Consider the following 19,796-nt stretch of genomic DNA (forward strand, 5'->3'; position numbering starts at 1 on the left):
CCCCTGTACCACTTATCCTCCCTCTGTGCTGTGCCCTCCAGCTCCCTCCTTTAACTTACTCTTTTGTCCTGTGCCCACTTACCCTCCCATGTACTGTACCCTCCTGCTGCTCGGTCCTGTGCCCACTTACCCTCCCCCTGTGCTGTGCCCTCCTCCCCCCTGTACTGTGACCACTTACCCTCCCTCCTGTGCTGTGCCCACTCCCCCTCCCCCTGTACTGTACCCTCCTGCCCCCTGTACTGTGCCCACTTACCCTCCTCCTGTGCTGTGCCCTCCTCCCCCCTGTACTGTGCCCACTTACCCTCCCCCTGTGCTGTGCCCTCCTGCCCCCTGTACTGTGCCCACTTACCCTCCCCCTGTGCTGTGCCCTCCTGACCTCTGTACTGTGCCCACTTATCCTCCCCATCTTCTGTGCCCTCCTGCTCCCCTGGTACTGTACCCTCCTGCCCCCTGTATTGTCCACTTACCCTCCCCCTGTACTGTACCCTCCTACCCCCTGTACTGTGCCCACTTACCCTCCCCCTATGCTGTGCCCTCCTGCCCCCTGCACTGTGCCCACTTACCCTCCCCTCTGTGCTGCGCCTTCCTGCTCCCCCTGTACTGCCCCATCCTGCCCCTGTACTGTGCCCACTTACCCTCCCCTTGTGCTGTGCCCTACTACCCCCTGTACTGTGCCCACTTACCCTCCCTCCTGTGCTGTACCTTCCTGCTCCCCCTGTTCTGTACCCTCCTGCCCCCTGTACTGTTCCCACTTACCTCCCCTGTTCTGTGCCTTCCTGCTCCCCCTGTACTGTACCCTCCTGCCCCCTGTACTATGTCCACTTACCTTCCACTGTACTGTGCCCACTTACTCTCCCCCTGTGCTGTGCCCTCCTGCTCCCTCCTTTACTATACCCTCCTGCCCCCTGTACTGTGCCCACTTACCCTCCCCCTGTGCCGTGCCCTCCTGCTCCCCCTGTACTGTTCCCTCCTGCCCCCGTACTCTGTCCACTCCCCCCCCCCTGTTCTGTGCCTTCCTGCTCCCCCTGTACTGTACCCTCCTTCCCCCTGTACTATGCCCACTTACCTTCCACTGTACTGTGCCCACTTACCCTCCCTTTACTATACCCTCTTGCCCCCTGTACTGTGCCCACTTGCCCTCCCTCCCTGTGCTGTACACTCCTGCCCCCTGTACTGTGCCTGCTTACCCTTCCCCTGTGCTGTGTCCTGCTCCCCCCTTTACTGTGTCCAATTACCCTCCTTATACAGTTATTTATCACTTGAATTATTTTTCCCATTGTGGGTGTGAGTGGGGCCTCATGCCTAAGTTTTGCCTAGGGCCCCACAAAGCCTAGAGCCGCCTCTGCCCTGCCAATACACCTGAAAACTATCTACAGTAAACTATCTTTAACGAGACCTGGCTTGTTGTTTTTTTCAACCTTTGTCATTTGTTTAATATCCCTAATTCAATTTCAAAATACCATTTTATTTATTCATTAATGGTTTGTATTACATATAGATATTAACGAGGTCTGTTCTCATCTGAAAACAGTATTTCTTTTGGATAATCAAACCTATAACTGGCTGGAGAAAAACAAATATTACTTGTAGACAAACCTACACTTTGTTTCAAGGCGGGGTCTGGGGAGGGGCAATGGGTGGGGCCAGGGGTGGGGCTGAAGGAGGGACCAGGGGCGGGGCCAGGGTGGAGCTGAAGGGGGCCCCATCAAGTAGGCTGTACGGGGCCCCATGATTTCTATCAGCGGCCCTGGCTATGAGGATGGACTCTGTCTGACAGTTCTGTTCTTCTTACTAGTGCTGGGTGTGGGAACAGAGATACCATCCCGGCAGCTGGCATCCCACTGACACTGTGCAAGGAACCTGGAGCTACAGCGTCCTGACAGTAGCCATCAGAGTCCCTGTGGCTTCTATTGGGCCTGGGGGTTGAAGGTGGCCCTATTGGGAGCTGTTAATGCAATTTAAACATACACAATCTTTGAGGATAACACAAATCCATCAACTTCAGAGTAGTTCTAATCACTTTCTTTACGATCCAGTGTGTCCTCTTCCTCTACTCCACCATTCTAGGTGAGAATGACATGTTTCTGCTCCTGAAGCCTCTTGGGATATATGTCACATATCCAGGGAGGCAACAACTTCCACGCTAACAATTTTGTCATATGAAAATGTTGTAAAAGTTGTCATTATTGCTACTACAACTCGTTTTCCTGACTACTACCCCACATATTTAAGCACTTGATTGCTATGATGGTGGAAGGGGTGGGATGAATTTACACTAAGGCCTGAGTTTTGAGATGCTGAAAAAGCCTTGGAAGCTACTGGGGTCAGAGCTTTTAGCTGGAAAATAATGTTAACAGTTAATACCCTACCCATCCCCTAACAATTTCTATCCACAACTCTGGTCCCAAATAGTGTACTGACTATGCTGACAGCACTCCCGCAAAATGTCCTCGATTTAAACCTACGTTATGTTAAAAGCAATGGCAGTAGGAAAGTTGCCAGGGGCCTTCATCAAAATTTGCTATGGGGCCCCATGATCTGTAGTTACACTAATGTGGAGTTGTGTGGAATATGGGGTCCCTAAATACAAAGTAGTTAAGTTAAGGAGGTCAAGACTTTCAGATCACATAACACGAGGCCTCTACCTGCCCCATGCGACAGAGCTGAGTGCATGTGTGGACAGTAGCTAAGCACCAGAGCTTTATTGCAGGAGGAAGAGAAGGGAGTAACATACATCCTCATACCCAAAAGCATCAGGTACGTCACTTTGTTTTTCAAACCATTAGAACAGTTGGGGAGCAAAAAGAAGGTGAGTGCATGAACAAAGTACAGGTTCACTGAAAGGTGCCTCTGGATTCAAAGCTGGTGCTCTATTACTGTGTTTGTTCAGTGCATGTATATGTAAGCTCATTATGTACTTTCTAAGGGCTCTTCTGTATGCATAAACATAGCATTGGTGGGTTCTTGGTCCAGTTCTCCAGATGATGTAAAGTGTATCTACAACTACAACTCACTTGTAATGTATTATAGTTGATGCTTAGTGTGATTATAGGAGTACCACTAAAGAGAGAGAGGAGGTTTGATTTTTCTGGTTTGGATTATGTATGTTTCTGATGTCATCAAAATTTTACTTTTTGCAATAAATTACAAGTGTCAAGAACATCACCTTTCAGAAATCATTTTTATAACAGTGGTCCCCAAACTGTGGCCCTTGAGCCATGTGTGGCTTATTGCTTATTCCTCCCAATGGCACCAACCATGGGGCACTATGCATCCCACTGACACCAATGATGGGGCATTCTTGTGCCCACTGACATCAATGATGGGGCATTCTTGTGCCCACTGACACCAATGATGGGGCATTCTTGTGCCCACTGACATCAATGATGGGGAACTATTCCTCCCACTGACACCAATGATGGGACACAATTTCTCCCACTGACATCAGTGCTGGGTCATTGTTCCTCCCACTGACACCAATGATGGCTGAAACCAATGATGGGGCACCATTTCTCATCAACACCAATGCTGGGCATTTTTCCCTCTTCCCACTGACACAAATGAGGCTATGTTTCGTCCACCGACGCCAATGATTTCGCACAATTGCTCCCACTGACACCAATAATATGACACTTTACTTCCCACTGAAGCCAATGATTGCACTCTATTCCACAGACACCAATGATGAGGCACCATTCCTCATATTGACACCAAGTGTCAAGAACATCACCTTCACAGAAAACATTTTTATAACAGTGGTCCCCAAACTGTGGCCCTTGAGCCACGTGTGGCTTGTTTCTTGCCCTGAGCTGGCTCTTAGGGCAATATTCCTCCCAATGACACAAATCATGGGGCACTATGCATCCCACTGACACCAACGATGGGGCATTGTTCCACCCACTGACATCAATGATAGGGCACTATTCCTCCCACTGACACTAATGATGGGGTACTATTCCTCTCACTGACAACAATAATGGGACACTGTTCCTGCTGACACCAATGATAGGGTACTATTCCTACCAGTGACACCAACAATGAAACACTATTGCTCCTACTGACACCAATGATGATTGTTTGCTCCCACTGGCCATAGTCTGCCCCCCCCCCCCCCCTCCGCCCAAGTCTGAAAGACCATTAACTGGTCTTTCCTTTAGAAACACTATTATAGCCTGTTAAACCTAATGTGTATGTTGAAGTCAATCTCCATAGAAAACAGCTTGATATTCACGTTATTCTTTTTATTTTTTTATTTTTTTTACAGATAATAAATTCATTGGTCCTTCTTATACTGCTGAGTGCCCTCGCTGATCCAGACCTCTATCACCTTTCAAGCAATGATTTGAGAAATGAATTTTATTATATGGATGAGGCCAGTAAGTATATAAAGATTATTTTAACAATAACAGCTTGCCACTTCTGTACTTTGACACCTAAATATCACTTTTTTTTCTTTTTTTTTTTACAATTTTTTCAAAAGAATAATTTTGGTGTCAACAGCTCCATCTAGTGGGCAGAATGCAGTATAGTTTTCTTATTGGGGTCTTTCAGAAAACATTACCACATATTGGTCACTAGATGGAGCTAATGATGCAAGTATTAATCTCTTTTAAACATTACGGTGACATTTCATTTAGCTTGCACAAATGCTTCTGATATTCATGCAACAAATGTTTTACCAGTGGACCCCAAAATGTGCGTGGCTGTTGTGGGTGTTGAATCGAGGCCAGTAGTAAGTTCAGTGTGTTGCATTTTTCCTCCATCACCAATTTCAAAACCAAGTTAATTGGTTGGATTTCTTGACAATGCACCAAAAATGAAATCAATGATTTTTATGAAAAAAAAACAAAAAAAACACATTAGCTGCCAGTGTTGCCATTTGAGATCTTCCCATCATTTCCTACTCTGATACCGGTTAACTAGACAGGACGTTTGGAGATTTTACCATGCTTCTTGTTCTGTTTGACACCAACCAAATAGACAGAAAATCAGGAGATGACTCCCAAATGGGGACAAATAAAACATTGACAGAGAGTCTAGCCCTTCCACATCTTATGACAAAAAGTGGGCAGGCAATAGGCTTTAAAGGATAGGTTCACTTTGATGTAAAAAGTCTCCATCCCACCTGTGACAGACTGCTTGGCACTCTTAGTTGCTTCTGTCAGTATTCCAATTCCTTCATCTTGAACTAGGAACCAGGTATTATAGCTGAGCACCCAAGAACTAGACGACACTAGCTTAGGTGCAAACTGGAACTGACTTTATTATAAATTCACCCAGAATATATACCATGCAAGATCAGGTAAGAGTTTGATCAAATTATAGTAAACAGCAATATCAGTACATCTAATGAACAGCTAACATAAATGCATAAACATGCCATAATGGTTCAGTAATGCCGCGTACACACGATCAGACTATCCGACGGACTTAGCCTGGCAGACAAACCACTGTAAAGTCCGCCGGACTGTCCGAACGAGCGGACCTGCCCACACACGGGACTTTTCCGGCGGACTAGGTCCAGCGGACTTAGTCTACCGGACTATCCGCCATGCTTTTGAAATGAACGGACTTGCCCACACACGGAGAAAAGTCCGTTCATTTTGAGCGCGGCTCCAGGTAGCCAGAACTACCAAAGGAAGTCAATGTCGCCGCCTTCGGTGGCGAGATTGACACGTCGCTAGCCCCGTCACCTGGTATGGATTTAAAGGGGAAGCCCTACGCCGAAAAAAACGGCGTGGGGGTCCCCCCTAGGTCCATATCAGACCCTTATCCGAGCACGCTACCTGGCCGGTCAGGAAAGGGGGTGGGGACGAGTGAGCGGCCCCCCTCCTGAGCCGTACCAGAAGACCGGGCCACCGCCAGTAAAAGAGCTGGAAGAAGGAGCGGAGGCCTGGAAAGAAGAACCGAAGAGGGGGACAAGACCCCCGAAGAGGGGGATAAGACCCCAGAAGTCGGAAGAAGACCCCCGGGCAGCAACGAAGAAGAAAGCCGGGCTCCTCCGCTAGTAAAAGAGCTAACAGAAGATAGCGGAGGAGTCCGGCGAGAAGACCCCCCAAGACGGAAGAAGACCCCCGGAGCTATGCAATAAATTATTTTTAACCCCTGTGTGTTGTGTTTTATTTAAATTTTTTTCACAGGTGAATGGGTAGGGGTACATTGTACCCCATACTCATTCACATAGGGTGGGGGGCCGGTATCCGGGGGCACCCTTATTAAAGGGGGCTCCCGGATTCCGATAAGCCCCCCGCCCGCAGACCCCGACAACCAACGGCCAGGGTTGTCAGAAAGAGGCCCTTGTCCTCATCAACATGGGGACAAGGTGCTTTGGGGTGGGGGGGCATGCGGCCCCCCCTTCCCCAAAGCACCCCCCATGTTGAGGGCACACGGCCTGGTATGGCTCAGGAGTGGGGCGCTCGCTCGTCCCCACCCCCTTTCCTGACCGGCTGGGTAGCGTGCTCGGATAAGGGTCTGATATGGACCTAGGGGGGGACCCCCACGCCGTTTCTTCAGTGTAGGGCTTCCTCTTTAAGTCCATACCAGGTGACGGGGCCAGCGATGTGTCAATCTCGCCGCCGAAGGTGGTGACATTGACTTCCTTCACTAGTCCCGGCTACCTGGAGCCGCACTCAAAATGAACAGACTTTTCTTCGTGCGGGGAAAGTCCGTTCATTTCAAAAGTACGGCGGACTAGCACACACATGGCCGTATTGCAGTCCGGCGGACAATTTTTGAGTCAAAACTACTTTCTAAGTCCGCCAAACGTTTTCAGTAAAAAAAGTACGCCGGAGCCCGCACACGGGCGGATTGTCCGGCGGACTCGAGTCCGCCGGACTTTTCTGCCAGATAGTTTGATCGTGTGTACAAGGCATAAGAAGATAAAGTGGACACAATAATAATTAAATCTCCAAGAGATGAGCAGACAAACAAACAATAAGTGACTCAAATAACAATGGGAAATTCACACCTAGGAGGCACACAATGGGGAAATGATACCAATGGAGAAAGACACCTCAGTAAACAGATTATAGCAGGAGACCCCAGCATCATGTTGTTTTGAGCTGATTATTTTAAAATCTGCTCTGTGTCTAGGAGAGGGGTTGAAGCAGTCAATGCTGATTTGGTCATAGAGGCCCAAAATCTGTATCCGGGTCCTTCAGTGATCAGTCTGTGTGTTTCGAGCAGACACGGACTTGAATCTGAAGTAAAATTACTCCAGAGGTCCTCCAGGCACACCTTATTTTTGTATTATTATTATACAGGATTTATATAACGCCAACAGTTTGCTCTACGATTTACAATGTAGGGAGACAGTACAAATAAAATACAGAAGGGACAGGAGGGCCCTGCTCATGTAGGGGGATGGCCCTGATGGAAGTGGCTTGGGTATAGTTCTTAGGTGGGTATAGGATAAGCTTCCCTGAATAAATGAGTTTTCAAGGATCGCCTACAGACGGACAGGGTAGAGGCTGACCAGACATACTGGGTCAGGGAGTTCCAGAGGATGGGAGAGGCTCTGGAGAAGTCCTGGGAGGAGGTGACAAGGGAGCTAAAGAGCAGGAGGTCTTGGGAGGAACGCATAAGAAGATTTGGGCGATATCTGCAGATGAAGTTAGTGATGTACAGGGGGCGGTGTTGTGGAAGGCCTTGTATGTTGTGGTTAGTATTTTGAATTTTAGATGGTGGATTAGTGGAATAGAGCCCCCTAAAAAGCCAAGGTCCTTAGTCAGTAGGCAAGAGGCCACTCTGTGGTCCCCTCCAAAAGCTTCAGTTCTGGTTGGGTCTGTCACACCACCCTAAGCTGCATTAACTCCCACCCAATACCTACTCTTTAGGTTGGCAGTGACTTTCTGTGGTGCTTACAGCCTCAGTGCAGAAATCTTTTCTAACATTGCCCATGCTTATTAAGTAGACACCTTGGTGATGGGGGTTTTACTTGTAATTGACTACATGGCTGGGGTATTTTTACTCTAAAGTGAATCTGTCCCTGGTAATGCACAAAAGCAAACATATAGTGTGTTTTATTGTATACCATTTGACCAAAAAATTTGTATTTAATTTTTCCAAGAGCATACATAGCAAATGCTGGCAAAAGCTGAAAAAACATTCATGCTAAAATTGGTAAACTACATGCCACAACACACAATAAAAGCACACACAATTATAGGCATTTTCACAAGAGAAAGTGTCAATCAAGCCTCAAATAAATACAGCTGTATGACTGTCCGTACAAAAAAAAAGGAAAATATTACAACATCCCCAACATTTGCATACAATATATTGTCTGAAATATTTGACGCATACTATCATACACACCTGCTGGCAGTTTTGTGTAAATATGATGGGTCGCCCCCTTTGAAATTGTCCACATCAACAAAATCTTCTGTCAGTTATTGTTTTGTAACCAGAGGGTAAAGAATGGCAGCTACAGATATTTGATTACCATAGGAAACTATTTCATTTAGTTTTCTCATTGTTTTGTTGTAACCAAGGGCCCGAATCTTACATATAAAACATCTCATGACACTCATTAGTTACTCAAGTCAGTTAAGAGAAAGACAATAAAATTGTCAATCTAAAGTCCCATACACACAATCAGACTTTTTGACAACAAACATGCAAATTAGCTGTTTTGGAGCAACATCCGATCGTGTGTACGCTCCATCGGACAAACTTTTTTGGTTTTCATCGGACTTTTGTTGGCTGTGCGAACGGACAAACTTTCTGGCAACAAAAGTCCGATGGAGCAAAGTCTGATCGTGTGTACAGAAAACCATAGGACTTTTGTACAAAGTACAAACAGGCATGCTCAGAACCAATGCAAAAGATCAGACAACAATACAGAAGTTGACCAAAGGTGGCGGTAAAGAGCAGAAAAACCACGTGATTTGGTGAAAGTTGGCTGAAAAAGTCCTGCTGTGTGTATGCAATACAAGTTCAGGGCCGACGCCCTTTGTACAAAAATCCAAGGGAAAGTTTGTACAAAGTCCTATCATGTGTATGAGGCTTATTACTGATTTGTTACACAGCAAAGGTTTGTAGTTTATTGTGACACCTTCTTCCCCTAATCTGTTCATTGGTGTCACTCTAAACACGCATAGATTTCTCTTGTATAGCCGGAGGACTGAGCAAGAGAAATCTAATTGAGTCCTCCATCTACTCTAAACTGCATGGATGAAGAAATCTCCCCTGCCACTTACTGTATACCCAGCAGTGTTGTATTGGATACAGTCACTGTTTGGCCCTACAGTTTTCCAAGGAACATTTCCAATTTTTCAATTGAGGTTTGTCAAGCTAACAGCGCCAACCATGCCTCAGATTGCAGCCAATACAGCATGAATTAGTAGAAATGTAAGCAGTGTATGGCAGGCTTTAATTAAGACCTAATATCTATGATATCTGCCCTATAGTCACCCACCTTAAAGGGGTTGTAAAGGCAGAAGATTTTTTTTTTATCTTAATGCATTCTATGCATTAAGATAATAAAACCTTCTGTGTGCAGCAGCCCCCCTCAGCCCCCCTAATACTTACCTGAACCCCATCTCTGTCCAGCAATGACCACAAAAACTCCATCCGGTGCAAAAAAAAAAAGCTCACACCAAAAAGTGAGACATAAAAAGTGCACAGGGTGTACATATGGTCCTCCTCCAAAGAGAAAGGTCCTTTGCCCTGATCCCCCAGGGCATTAGGCTCCAGAAGGGGACTAGGTACTTTCATATGGTTCATCTGGCCAAAACCAGACAGACCCCATTCTCTAGGGGCTCTACACCCTACTAATCAAATGTGAAATGTGTATAAACCCAACAACCAAAAGAAAAACATAAAGTGACAAGCAACATAAATTTGGGGAAAGGGAAGTGGAGAAATTGCAGGTGCCATTGTGCAGTACAATGGCTGACCTTCTGGTCCTAGCCAAAATGCCCAGCCTAACAGGCAGGTGTCAAAAAAAGTGTGTGTGGTGCGGTGGCCAAGGTGCCGATAAAACTAAGTGACACCCCTATTCACAGTGAGTAATTACGGCACCCCTGGACTGCCACTCCAAGGGCTCATACACCACAGACTTCTTTCAGGACCTGGCCTTCGGCCAGACCCAGTGCCCTTCCATCCCCATAAGGAGATAACCCTTCCAGCTTTCTCGGGGGGGGAGCCTAGTGCCAGCCCTCAGTTAACGTTGAGCAGTCTGGGTTCAGTTCCCACCGATATCAACCTTCCAGGTTACCATTACACCAAGTGGATTTGCATAGCCACCGCCACCCCTAACCTACCACCATAGGTCAGGGACAGTAGCACAGTGCCACCAATTGGTAACTGATAAGAACAGATGCTACACTTGATCTTAGCCAAAAGGCCCAGAAGCAGCAAGACACGGAGAGAAGCCACAAGACTGCTATATACTGCTGATAAGAAAAGGTATTTAGCAGTTTATATTTATTAAAATAATTGCATTTCAATGTTCTGTGTACTGTGGGAGACCAGATATACTGAATGCAGGGTCCTGCGTTTAGTAACACTTTAACATCACTGCTTCTACTCCCAGCACATGTGGAAATCCTGTGCAATATAATCAAGCCTGCTCAGTCCTAGGTCAGCCATTATCAACCAGGGTTGTGTGACCCTCCTTAAGAGGTTGCTAGGGGTTTCTTTGAGCTATGGTGCCTGCAAGGGCCAATGCTACAAGGCAAAACCAACAGCATTACACCAATGATCTTTTTAGTGGTCTGTAAGGATGTAATTCTCACCAAAACTGCAAGAGTTTTGTTGCAATGACCACTTTTTTGCAATGACCACTGATGTAAGGGGCCTTTTCCCCATACTCCCCCAATGAATTGAATTTAGTAAGGATTTCCTGTGACCTGAAATTTATTTGGGTGGTTCCTGTTGGCTAAAAAGGTTGAGAGATAGACTGGTCTAGAGTGCTAACACTCTCTGCCTGATATCTTCTGTGCAAGGGACTATGGGAAGTTATATAGGCAATACAAACATGCTTTTTGGCAATTATGCCAGAGGCAGTTAAAATACAGTTATGGACAAATCTAAGAGAATTGTAGCACCCCCTACCAATAGGTAGGTGCTAGTAATAGATTTTTTGCTAGTTAGACTGTCAGCACAGGTAAATTTAGGCAGGCCTATGCTGCAAGCTTGGCCTGTCTGTTTAGATCTGGAGCTGGGAGTGGTTAGTGTAACAGTGGGTGTGACCACCTGTGCTCTTGTTCTGAGGCGCCTCCCCTGCTTCCAGGGAGAATGTTCTGGAATAGTGGGCTGGGCTTGGAACTGGAGTGGCAAGCAGCTCATGTGGGAGCCCTGACCAATCCCCAACTGGAATTGGCAGAGGGCAGGCCTCCTATATAAGCTGAGGTAACTGGGGGAGTTGTTGGCTGAGTGAAGTGGAGGATGGAATACTAGACAGCAATACTAGAGGGGCAGATGAAGCTGTTAAAACGTATGGTCCGGTCGAGTTCTCCATCAAGGACTCAGGGCAGAGAAAGGTCGGTGAGTGTACCACAGTGGAGTGTTGGCTGTGCCAGGAAGTCTGTGAGGGAACTTTGCTTTTGCACGGTCATCAGCAAAGTCTTCATCATTACATGGTCATTGATGGGGAGTCCTGGATCAGAAGACAGACTGTGGGGATATGTGTCAAATCTATGTGGCCTGAGGGCAGAGAATTTGCAATATGGGCTAGCTGGGAACAGTAGTCCACCATCCAACATGTACTTTTAAACTACTAGGCCTCCAGAGAGAGGTGCTGCAGGCCTCTGGCCTAGTAGCAGTGAGCTATCAGAGCCAGCTTAAGGATTTATTCAGAGTGGGTCCTTCTTGCTTACAGAAGAAGATGTGGCATTACTTTACTTCGGGATAAGCTTTGTGTAGGAGAAGTTCTGCGAACATCACTCCTTACACGGTGATGGATGAGGAATGCCTGGAAGCAATAGTCTGCGGAAGTTAAGCAGAGAAGTAGCAACAGTCTGCATGGTGATGCAGGAGGAAGATCATAGCAATTCATATATGCACATCATCTCTTCTAGCTATAACTATGTGCTAGCATGTGAAATCTTTAAAGTATAATGGCAAATTAACTATCCTATGGAATATGCAGAGAGACTACTTGTAAAGTTGGAGCTGTAGTAGGGAGCAAGAGCCACATAGGCCGATGCCTCTTCTGTAGTGCTGGTGATATATTGCCTCATTACACTTGATTTAAACCCATGATTGTCGTACAGTAGATGTGTAGCACTATCCCCGTAGGGCTTGCTGAGTATTGACTTTTTAGGCCTCTCTCTGGATACCAGCAGCTGAGTGCTAATAGTTCCCACTAGGTTGCTGAGGGTTCCCACTTGGTTGTTAGGGTTTCCCGATTGCTTGCTGAGGGTCCCCACTTGTCCCACCCTTCTCCTGCTTGCTCCTTACTCAATGATCAGTCCAGAGTATTTGTGTTTTTGTATTTTGGAACTTGGATGGGAGAAGGAATTAGTGGGATATTCCAGCTGGAACTATTCACAATGGATAAGGACAACTCTCACTTGACCTCACGGATTACTTGTGGAAGTAGTCACACTACTTTAACAATACAGCTACATGTATGGAGGGATTAAGTCTTCTTTCTCTCACTAGAAGCAAACTTGATGCACTACTGTACATTATCTTCGTGACACTCACTAGCATCCCCTTTACTGACACCTGTGCACTAGTGATGGACGAACTTCCGACGGGACGTTTCGCGAACGCGAAACGCGAACGGACACAAACGTTCGCGAAAACGACCGTTCGCCGCGGGCTCCATTGACTTCAATGGGAGGCGAATTTCGCAAACCTTTAGGTCGAATTTGCGGCCACGGGGTAATTATTAGGGGGTAGCACGTAGTCCCACCACCTGGACAATAGCATAATACATGTATGAGGTGAATTTGGGATCGATAACTACAAGCATTTTTTTTTTATTTGGGAAATTGTTCTGACAATTCAGGACTATGGAGCTAATGAAGGCAATGGAGGAGAGGGAAGGTCAGGGACCAGGGTAGGCAAACAAGAGGGTGCAGGAGATACAGAGCACTGACAGCAGCACCGTAATACAGAGCACTGACATCAGCACCGTGACATACAGCGCTGACAGCAGCTCCGTGACATACAGCGCTGACAGCAGCTCCGTGACATACAGCGCTGACAGCAGCTCCGTGACATACAGCGCTGACAGCAGCTCCGTGACATACAGCGCTGACAGCAGCTCCGTGACATACAGCGCTGACAGCAGCACCGTGACATACAGCGCTGACAGCAGCTCCGTGACATACAGCGCTGACAGCAGCTCCGTGACATACAGCGCTGACAGCAGCTCCGTGACATACAGCACTGACAGCAGCTCCGTGACATACAGCGCTGACAGCAGCTCCGTGACATACAGCGCTGACAGCAGCACCGTGACATACAGCGCTGACAGCAGCTCCGTGACATACAGCGCTGACAGCAGCTCCGTGACATACAGCGCTGACAGCAGCTCCGTGACATACAGCGCTGACAGCAGCTCCGTGACATACAGCGCTGACAGCAGCTCCGTGACATACAGCGCTGACAGCAGCTCCGTGACATACAGCGCTGACAGCAGCTCCGTGACATACAGCGCTGACAGCAGCTCCGTGACATACAGCGCTGACAGCAGCTCCGTGACATACAGCGCTGACAGCAGCTCCGTGACATACAGCGCTGACAGCAGCTCCGTGACATACAGCGCTGACAGCAGCTCCGTGACATACAGCGCTGACAGCAGCACCGTGACATACAGCGCTGACAGCAGCTCCGTGACATACAGCGCTGACAGCAGCTCCGTGACATACAGCGCTGACAGCAGCTCCGTGACATACAGCACTGACAGCAGCTCCGTGACATACAGCGCTGACAGCAGCTCCGTGACATACAGCGCTGACAGCAGCACCGTGACATACAGCGCTGACAGCAGCTCCGTGACATACAGCGCTGACAGCAGCTCCGTGACATACAGCGCTGACAGCAGCTCCGTGACATACAGCGCTGACAGCAGCTCCGTGACATACAGCGCTGACAGCAGCTCCGTGACATACAGCGCTGACAGCAGCTCCGTGACATACAGCGCTGACAGCAGCTCCGTGACATACAGCGCTGACAGCAGCTCCGTGACATACAGCGCTGACAGCAGCTCCGTGACATACAGCGCTGACAGCAGCACCGTAAGCAGCCCCAGGAGGAAGTCAGCACAGCACAGGGATGGTGTGATCCCCTCATAATAAGAACCCCCAGGAGGAAGTCAGCACAGCACAGGGATGGTGGGAGCCCCTCATAATAAGAACACCCAGGAGGAAGTCAGCACAGCACAGGGATGGTGGGAACCCCTCATAATAAGCAGCCCCAGTAGAAATATGACACCGCTCAACCTCTTCAAAGAGGAGGGTAGGGGCATATAGTACGGTGTGCTTTTTTGGGTCAGGGAAGTGAGCCAAATGAATTAAGAAGGTCTGTGTGCTTGATTCCAAAAATTGTTTATAGACATATACATGGTCTACTGATCACATGTGTTGAATTCCTCCGAGATCCATGCCTCATTCATTTTTAGAAATGTGAGGTAGTTAACACTGTGGTGAGCTAGGCGAGTACGCTTATCGGTCACAATCCCCCCTGCTGCGCTGAACGTCCTTTCGGACAGGACACTGGATGAGGGGCAAGCCAACAGTTCGATTGCAAATTGGGCAAGCTCTGGCCAGAGGTCAAGCCTGCCCACCCAGTAGTCTAGGGGTTCATCACTCCTCAGAGCGTCCACATCGGCCGTTAACCCAATGTAGTCGGACACCTGACGGTCTAGGCGTTCCCTGATGCTGGATCCGGATGACACCTGTCGATGGGTCGGCTGAAAGAATGACCTCATATCCGAAGTCACCAACACATCTTCAAACCGGCCTCTTCTTGCAGGCGCTGTTGGATTGGTACCCGCAAATCCTTCTCTGGGAGTGGGAATTGCTCCTCTGCCAGCGCACGCAAAAGCAGAATGCAGCATTTCTCGAAGCAAGGCCTGGAAGTGCTGCATTCTGACAGCCCTCTGCGACGGCGGTAACATTTCCGCCATTTTGTGTTTGTACCGGGGGTCTAAGTACGTTGCCACCCAGTACTGGTCCTTGACCCTCATGCTTTTTATACGGGGGTCCCTATTAAAACACTGGAGCATGAAGGCCCCCATTTGCACTAAAGTGGAAGCGGTGTGGTGGCCTGGCTCCTGCTCATCATCCAGGATAATGTCGTCCTCTTCATTCTCCTCTCCCCATCCTCGCACAACAGGGATCCCAGAAAGGTTTAAAGCATGCTCTTCTTGCTCCTGCTCATCCGCCCCGGCACCATCCTCCTCTGACTCCTCATCAGACTCCTGTTGTTGACTTGTCTCAGATAGAGTAGCCCCCCCTGGGAATTCATCCAGCATTGCGACTTCCTCATCTTCCCGCTCCTGCTCCTCCACAGCCTGATCAATGACACGACGCAATGCACGCTCCAGAAAGAAGGCATAAGGTACCATGTCACTGATGGCGCCATGGCTGCGACTGACCAGTTTGGTGATCTCCTCAAATGGCCGCAGAAGTCTGCATGTGTCGCGCATGAGCAGCCACTGGCGCGGTGAAAAAAAACCCAGCTCCCCAGAACCGTTTCTTTCGCAGAGTTCATACAGGTAGACGTTAACTGCACGTTTCTGCTGGAGCAGCCTATCAAGCATATAGAAGGTTGAGTTCCATCGCGTCGGGCAATCGCAAATAAGACGTCTGACCGGCAGATGGTGTCGCCGCTGAATGTCAGCAAGGCGAGCCATGGCCGTGTAAGATCTTCTGAAATGGGCCGAGATTTTCCTTGCCTGCCGCAAGATGTCCTGGACCCCAGGGTATTTGACAAGGAATCGCTGCACGACCAAGTTTAAGACGTGTGCCATGCACGGCACGTGCGTGATTTTGCCCTGTTTCAATGCGCTAAGCAGATTGGCACCGTTGTCACACACCACTTTACCAACTGTCAAATTGAGCGGTGTTAGCCACTCATCTGCCTGTGAACGCAAAGCTGAAAGGAGTGCCGGGCCAGTGTGGCTCTTTGCTTCCAGGCACAACAGACGCAGCACGGCATGGCAACGTCTCACCTGGCATGTGGAATAGGTTCTGGGGAGCTTGGGCGGTGCAGTGGAAGAGACGCTAGCAGCGGAAAAGGAGGAGGCAGCTGAGGAGGAGAGGGAGGAGGATGGAGTAGGAGGAGGAGAAGAAGAGTCAGGCCTGCATGCAATCCGTGGCGGTAAAACCAAATCTACACGGGTGCCACGGGTTACATGCTTGACGGCCGTCAGAAGGTTCACCCAGTGGGCAGTAAAACTGATATACCTTCCCTGCCCGTGTTTGCTAGACCACGTGTCTGTGGTCAGATGTATCTTGGCACCGACACTGTGTGCCAGAGATACATTCACTTGCCGCTGAACATGGCCATATAGCTCTGGGATGCCCTTCTCTGAGAAATACTTCCTTCCTGGGACCTTCCATTGTGGTGTTCCAATGGCCACAAATTTGCGAAAGGCCTCCGAGTCCACCAGTTTATATGGCAGTAGTTGGCGGGCTATGAGTTCTGACAAGCCAGCCGCCAACCGTTGGGCAAGAGGGTTATCCGGCGTCATCATTTTTTTACGCTCAAACATTAGGCCCACGGAAGCCTGCCTTTTTGCAGAAAAATGTGAGCTTGGCGTGATGGAAGGTGGAGTGGAGGACAATTGTGAGGAGAGAGGAGAAGGAGAAGTAGAAGACGAGGCTGGACGGTGAGAGCCTGCAGTGTGGCTTTGTGTGTTCCGTTGCTCCCACTGGGCTCGGTGATGGCTGCTCATGTGCCTTCTTAAGGCGGTCGTCCCTAGGTGAGTATTGGGCTTACCGCGACTAACGCGTTGACTGCAAAGATTGCAGATGGCAACGCTATTGTCAGCAGCGGACACGTTAAAAAAAGCCCACACTGCGGAGCCATGTGCCGGTGTCCTGGGAGCGCCAGATGTGACCGTACATGGTCGATGACTCGCTCCTGATACATTTGCAGTCTGCTTTGTCCCTGCTGTGCAATGTAAGTCATTGCTGCTTCTCCTCCCTATCTGCTGGTCCATATCTCCCTCTGAACTCCCCTCCTCTTCCTCTCTTGTGGGCACCCACGTGACATCACTAGACACGTCATCATCAACGTCACCTTCCCCACCGCTATAAGTAGAGTAGGCAGCAACACCGGGGACCAACCTCCTCCTTGGGCTGATCTGGGTACTGGCGTCAGACTGCTGAGTAGCGCTTGTTGCTACCTCCTCTTCCTGATCCAATACCAAGAGTGGCTGCGCATCAGAAATGTCCTCTTGATATGGATCGGAAAATAATTCCAGTGACTCAAGCGGAAGGTATGTGGTGGTGGTGGTGGTGGTCGTGTTGTTGGTGGTAGTGTCTTTGGGGGTGCACATAGCAGAGAGTGAAGAAGAGGGTGCAGATCGAGAGGATGAGGAGGGTGCAGAAGAGTAAGGCTGAGCGAGCCACTCAACCAAGTCTGGTGCATCCTTTAAAGTAATTGAACGCACCTTCTGCAACTTCCCACTTTGGCTCAAGCCTGTTGCTCCTGCCCTACCCCTACCACCCCTGCGGAAGGGCCTGCCTCTTCCTCTGCATGTCATTTTTTAAATGACCCTGTGACAAAACTCTTAGTCCCTATACCGCTGAAGGACTGCTGCAGTATAGGTGAGCGGTCAGCAGTGGTGCACGTCAACCCTATCTATTGTGGACCTATAGCGGTCCTTACAGAACAGCAGACTGTACCGCACTCAAGCCTATGTACCGTAGCACCCTATACCAAGTTACCAGTCCTTATAAGAACTTTTGTGGACCAAGCAGGTTGTGTATTAGTGTTTAGCAGACTGTACGTCAGTCCCTATACCGCTGAAGGACTGCTGCAGTATAGGGCAGCGGTCAGCAGTGGTGCACGTCAACCCTATCTATTGTGGACCGATAGCGGTCCTTACAGAACAGCAGACTGTACCGCACTCAAGCCTATGTACCGTAGCACCCTATACCAAGTTACCAGTCCTTATAAGAACTTTTGTGGACCAAGCAGGTTGTGTGTTAGTGTTTAGCAGACTGTGCGTCAGTCCCTATACCGCTGAAGGACTGCTGCAGTATAGGGCAGCGGTCAGCAGTAGTGCACGGCAACCCTATGTATTGTGGACCGATAGCGGTCCTTACAGAACAGCAGACTGTAACGCACTCAGGCCTATGTACCGTAGCACCCTATACCAAGTTACCAGTCCTTATAAGAACTTTTGTGGACCAAGCAGGTTGTGTGTTAGTGATTAGCAGACTGTACGTCAGTCCCTATACCAATGAAGGACTGCTGCAGTATAGGGCAGCGGTCAGCAGTAGTGCACGGCAACCCTATGTATTGTGGACCGATAGCGGTCCTTACAGAACAGCAGACTGTAACGCACTCAGGCCTATGTACCGTAGCACCCTATACCAAGTTACCAGTCCTTATAAAAACTTTTGTGGACCAAGCAGGTTGTGTGTTAGTGTTTAGCAGACTGTGCGTCAGTCCCTATACCGCTGAAGGACTGCTGCAGTATAGGGCAGCGGTCAGCAGTGGTGCACGTCAACCCTATCTATTGTGGACCGATAGCGGTCCTTACAGAACAGCAGACTGTACCGCACTCAAGCCTATGTACCGTAGCACCCTATACCAAGTTACCAGTCCTTATAAGAACTTTTGTGGAACAAGCAGGTTGTGTGTTAGTGATTAGCAGACTGTACGTCAGTCCCTATACCAATGAAGGACTGCTGCAGTATAGGGCAGCGGTCAGCAGTAGTGCACGGCAACCCTATGTATTGTGGACCGATAGCGGTCCTTACAGAACAGCAGACTGTACTGCACTCAGGCCTATGTACCGTAGCACCCTATACCAAGTTACCAGTCCTTATAAAAACTTTTGTGGACCAAGCAGGTTGTGTGTTAGTGTTTAGCAGACTGTGCGTCAGTCCCTATACCGCTGAAGGACTGCTGCAGTATAGGGCAGCGGTCAGCAGTAGTGCACGGCAACCCTATGTATTGTGGACCGATAGCGGTCCTTACAGAACAGCAGACTGTACTGCACTCAGGCCTATGTACCGTAGCACCCTATACCAAGTTACCAGTCCTTATAAGAACTTTTGTGGACCAAGCAGGTTGTGTGTTAGTGATTAGCAGACTGTACGTCAGTCCCTATACCAATGAAGGACTGCTGCAGTATAGGGCAGCGGTCAGCAGTAGTGCACGGCAACCCTATGTATTGTGGACCGATAGCGGTCCTTACAGAACAGCAGACTGTAACGCACTCAGGCCTATGTACCGTAGCACCCTATACCAAGTTACCAGTCCTTATAAAAACTTTTGTGGACCAAGCAGGTTGTGTGTTAGTGTTTAGCAGACTGTGCGTCAGTCCCTATACCGCTGAAGGACTGCTGCAGTATAGGGCAGCGGTCAGCAGTAGTGCACGGCAACCCTATGTATTGTGGACCGATAGCGGTCCTTACAGAACAGCAGACTGTAACGCACTCAGGCCTATGTACCGTAGCACCCTATACCAAGTTACCAGTCCTTATAAGAACTTTTGTGGACCAAGCAGGTTGTGTGTTAGTGATTAGCAGACTGTACGTCAGTCCCTATACCAATGAAGGACTGCTGCAGTATAGGGCAGCGGTCAGCAGTAGTGCACGGCAACCCTATGTATTGTGGACCGATAGCGGTCCTTACAGAACAGCAGACTGTAACGC

The 19,796-nt window shown here is 48.8% G+C and overlaps 1 protein-coding gene and 1 pseudogene across 1 annotated transcript in view; one reads left to right on the plus strand and one right to left on the minus strand.

Moving 5' to 3' along the window:
• The window catches only part of LAPTM4B (lysosomal protein transmembrane 4 beta), a 233,980-nt gene that overhangs the window by 123,797 nt on the left and 90,387 nt on the right, over nt 1-19,796 (plus strand). The window contains exon 2 of the mRNA XM_077493076.1: nt 4,265-4,376. Coding sequence (XP_077349202.1) covers nt 4,265-4,376 — 112 coding nt within the window. The remainder of the gene's footprint in view (nt 1-4,264; nt 4,377-19,796) is intronic.
• LOC143999769 (U2 spliceosomal RNA) lies at nt 10,269-10,360 on the minus strand (annotated as a pseudogene).

This window comes from Lithobates pipiens, unplaced genomic scaffold (assembly GCF_037356315.1).
Source record: "Lithobates pipiens isolate NorthernLeopardFrog02 unplaced genomic scaffold, aLitPip1_a1.2 Scaffold_19, whole genome shotgun sequence".
NCBI classification, from domain to species: Eukaryota; Metazoa; Chordata; class Amphibia; order Anura; family Ranidae; genus Lithobates; species Lithobates pipiens.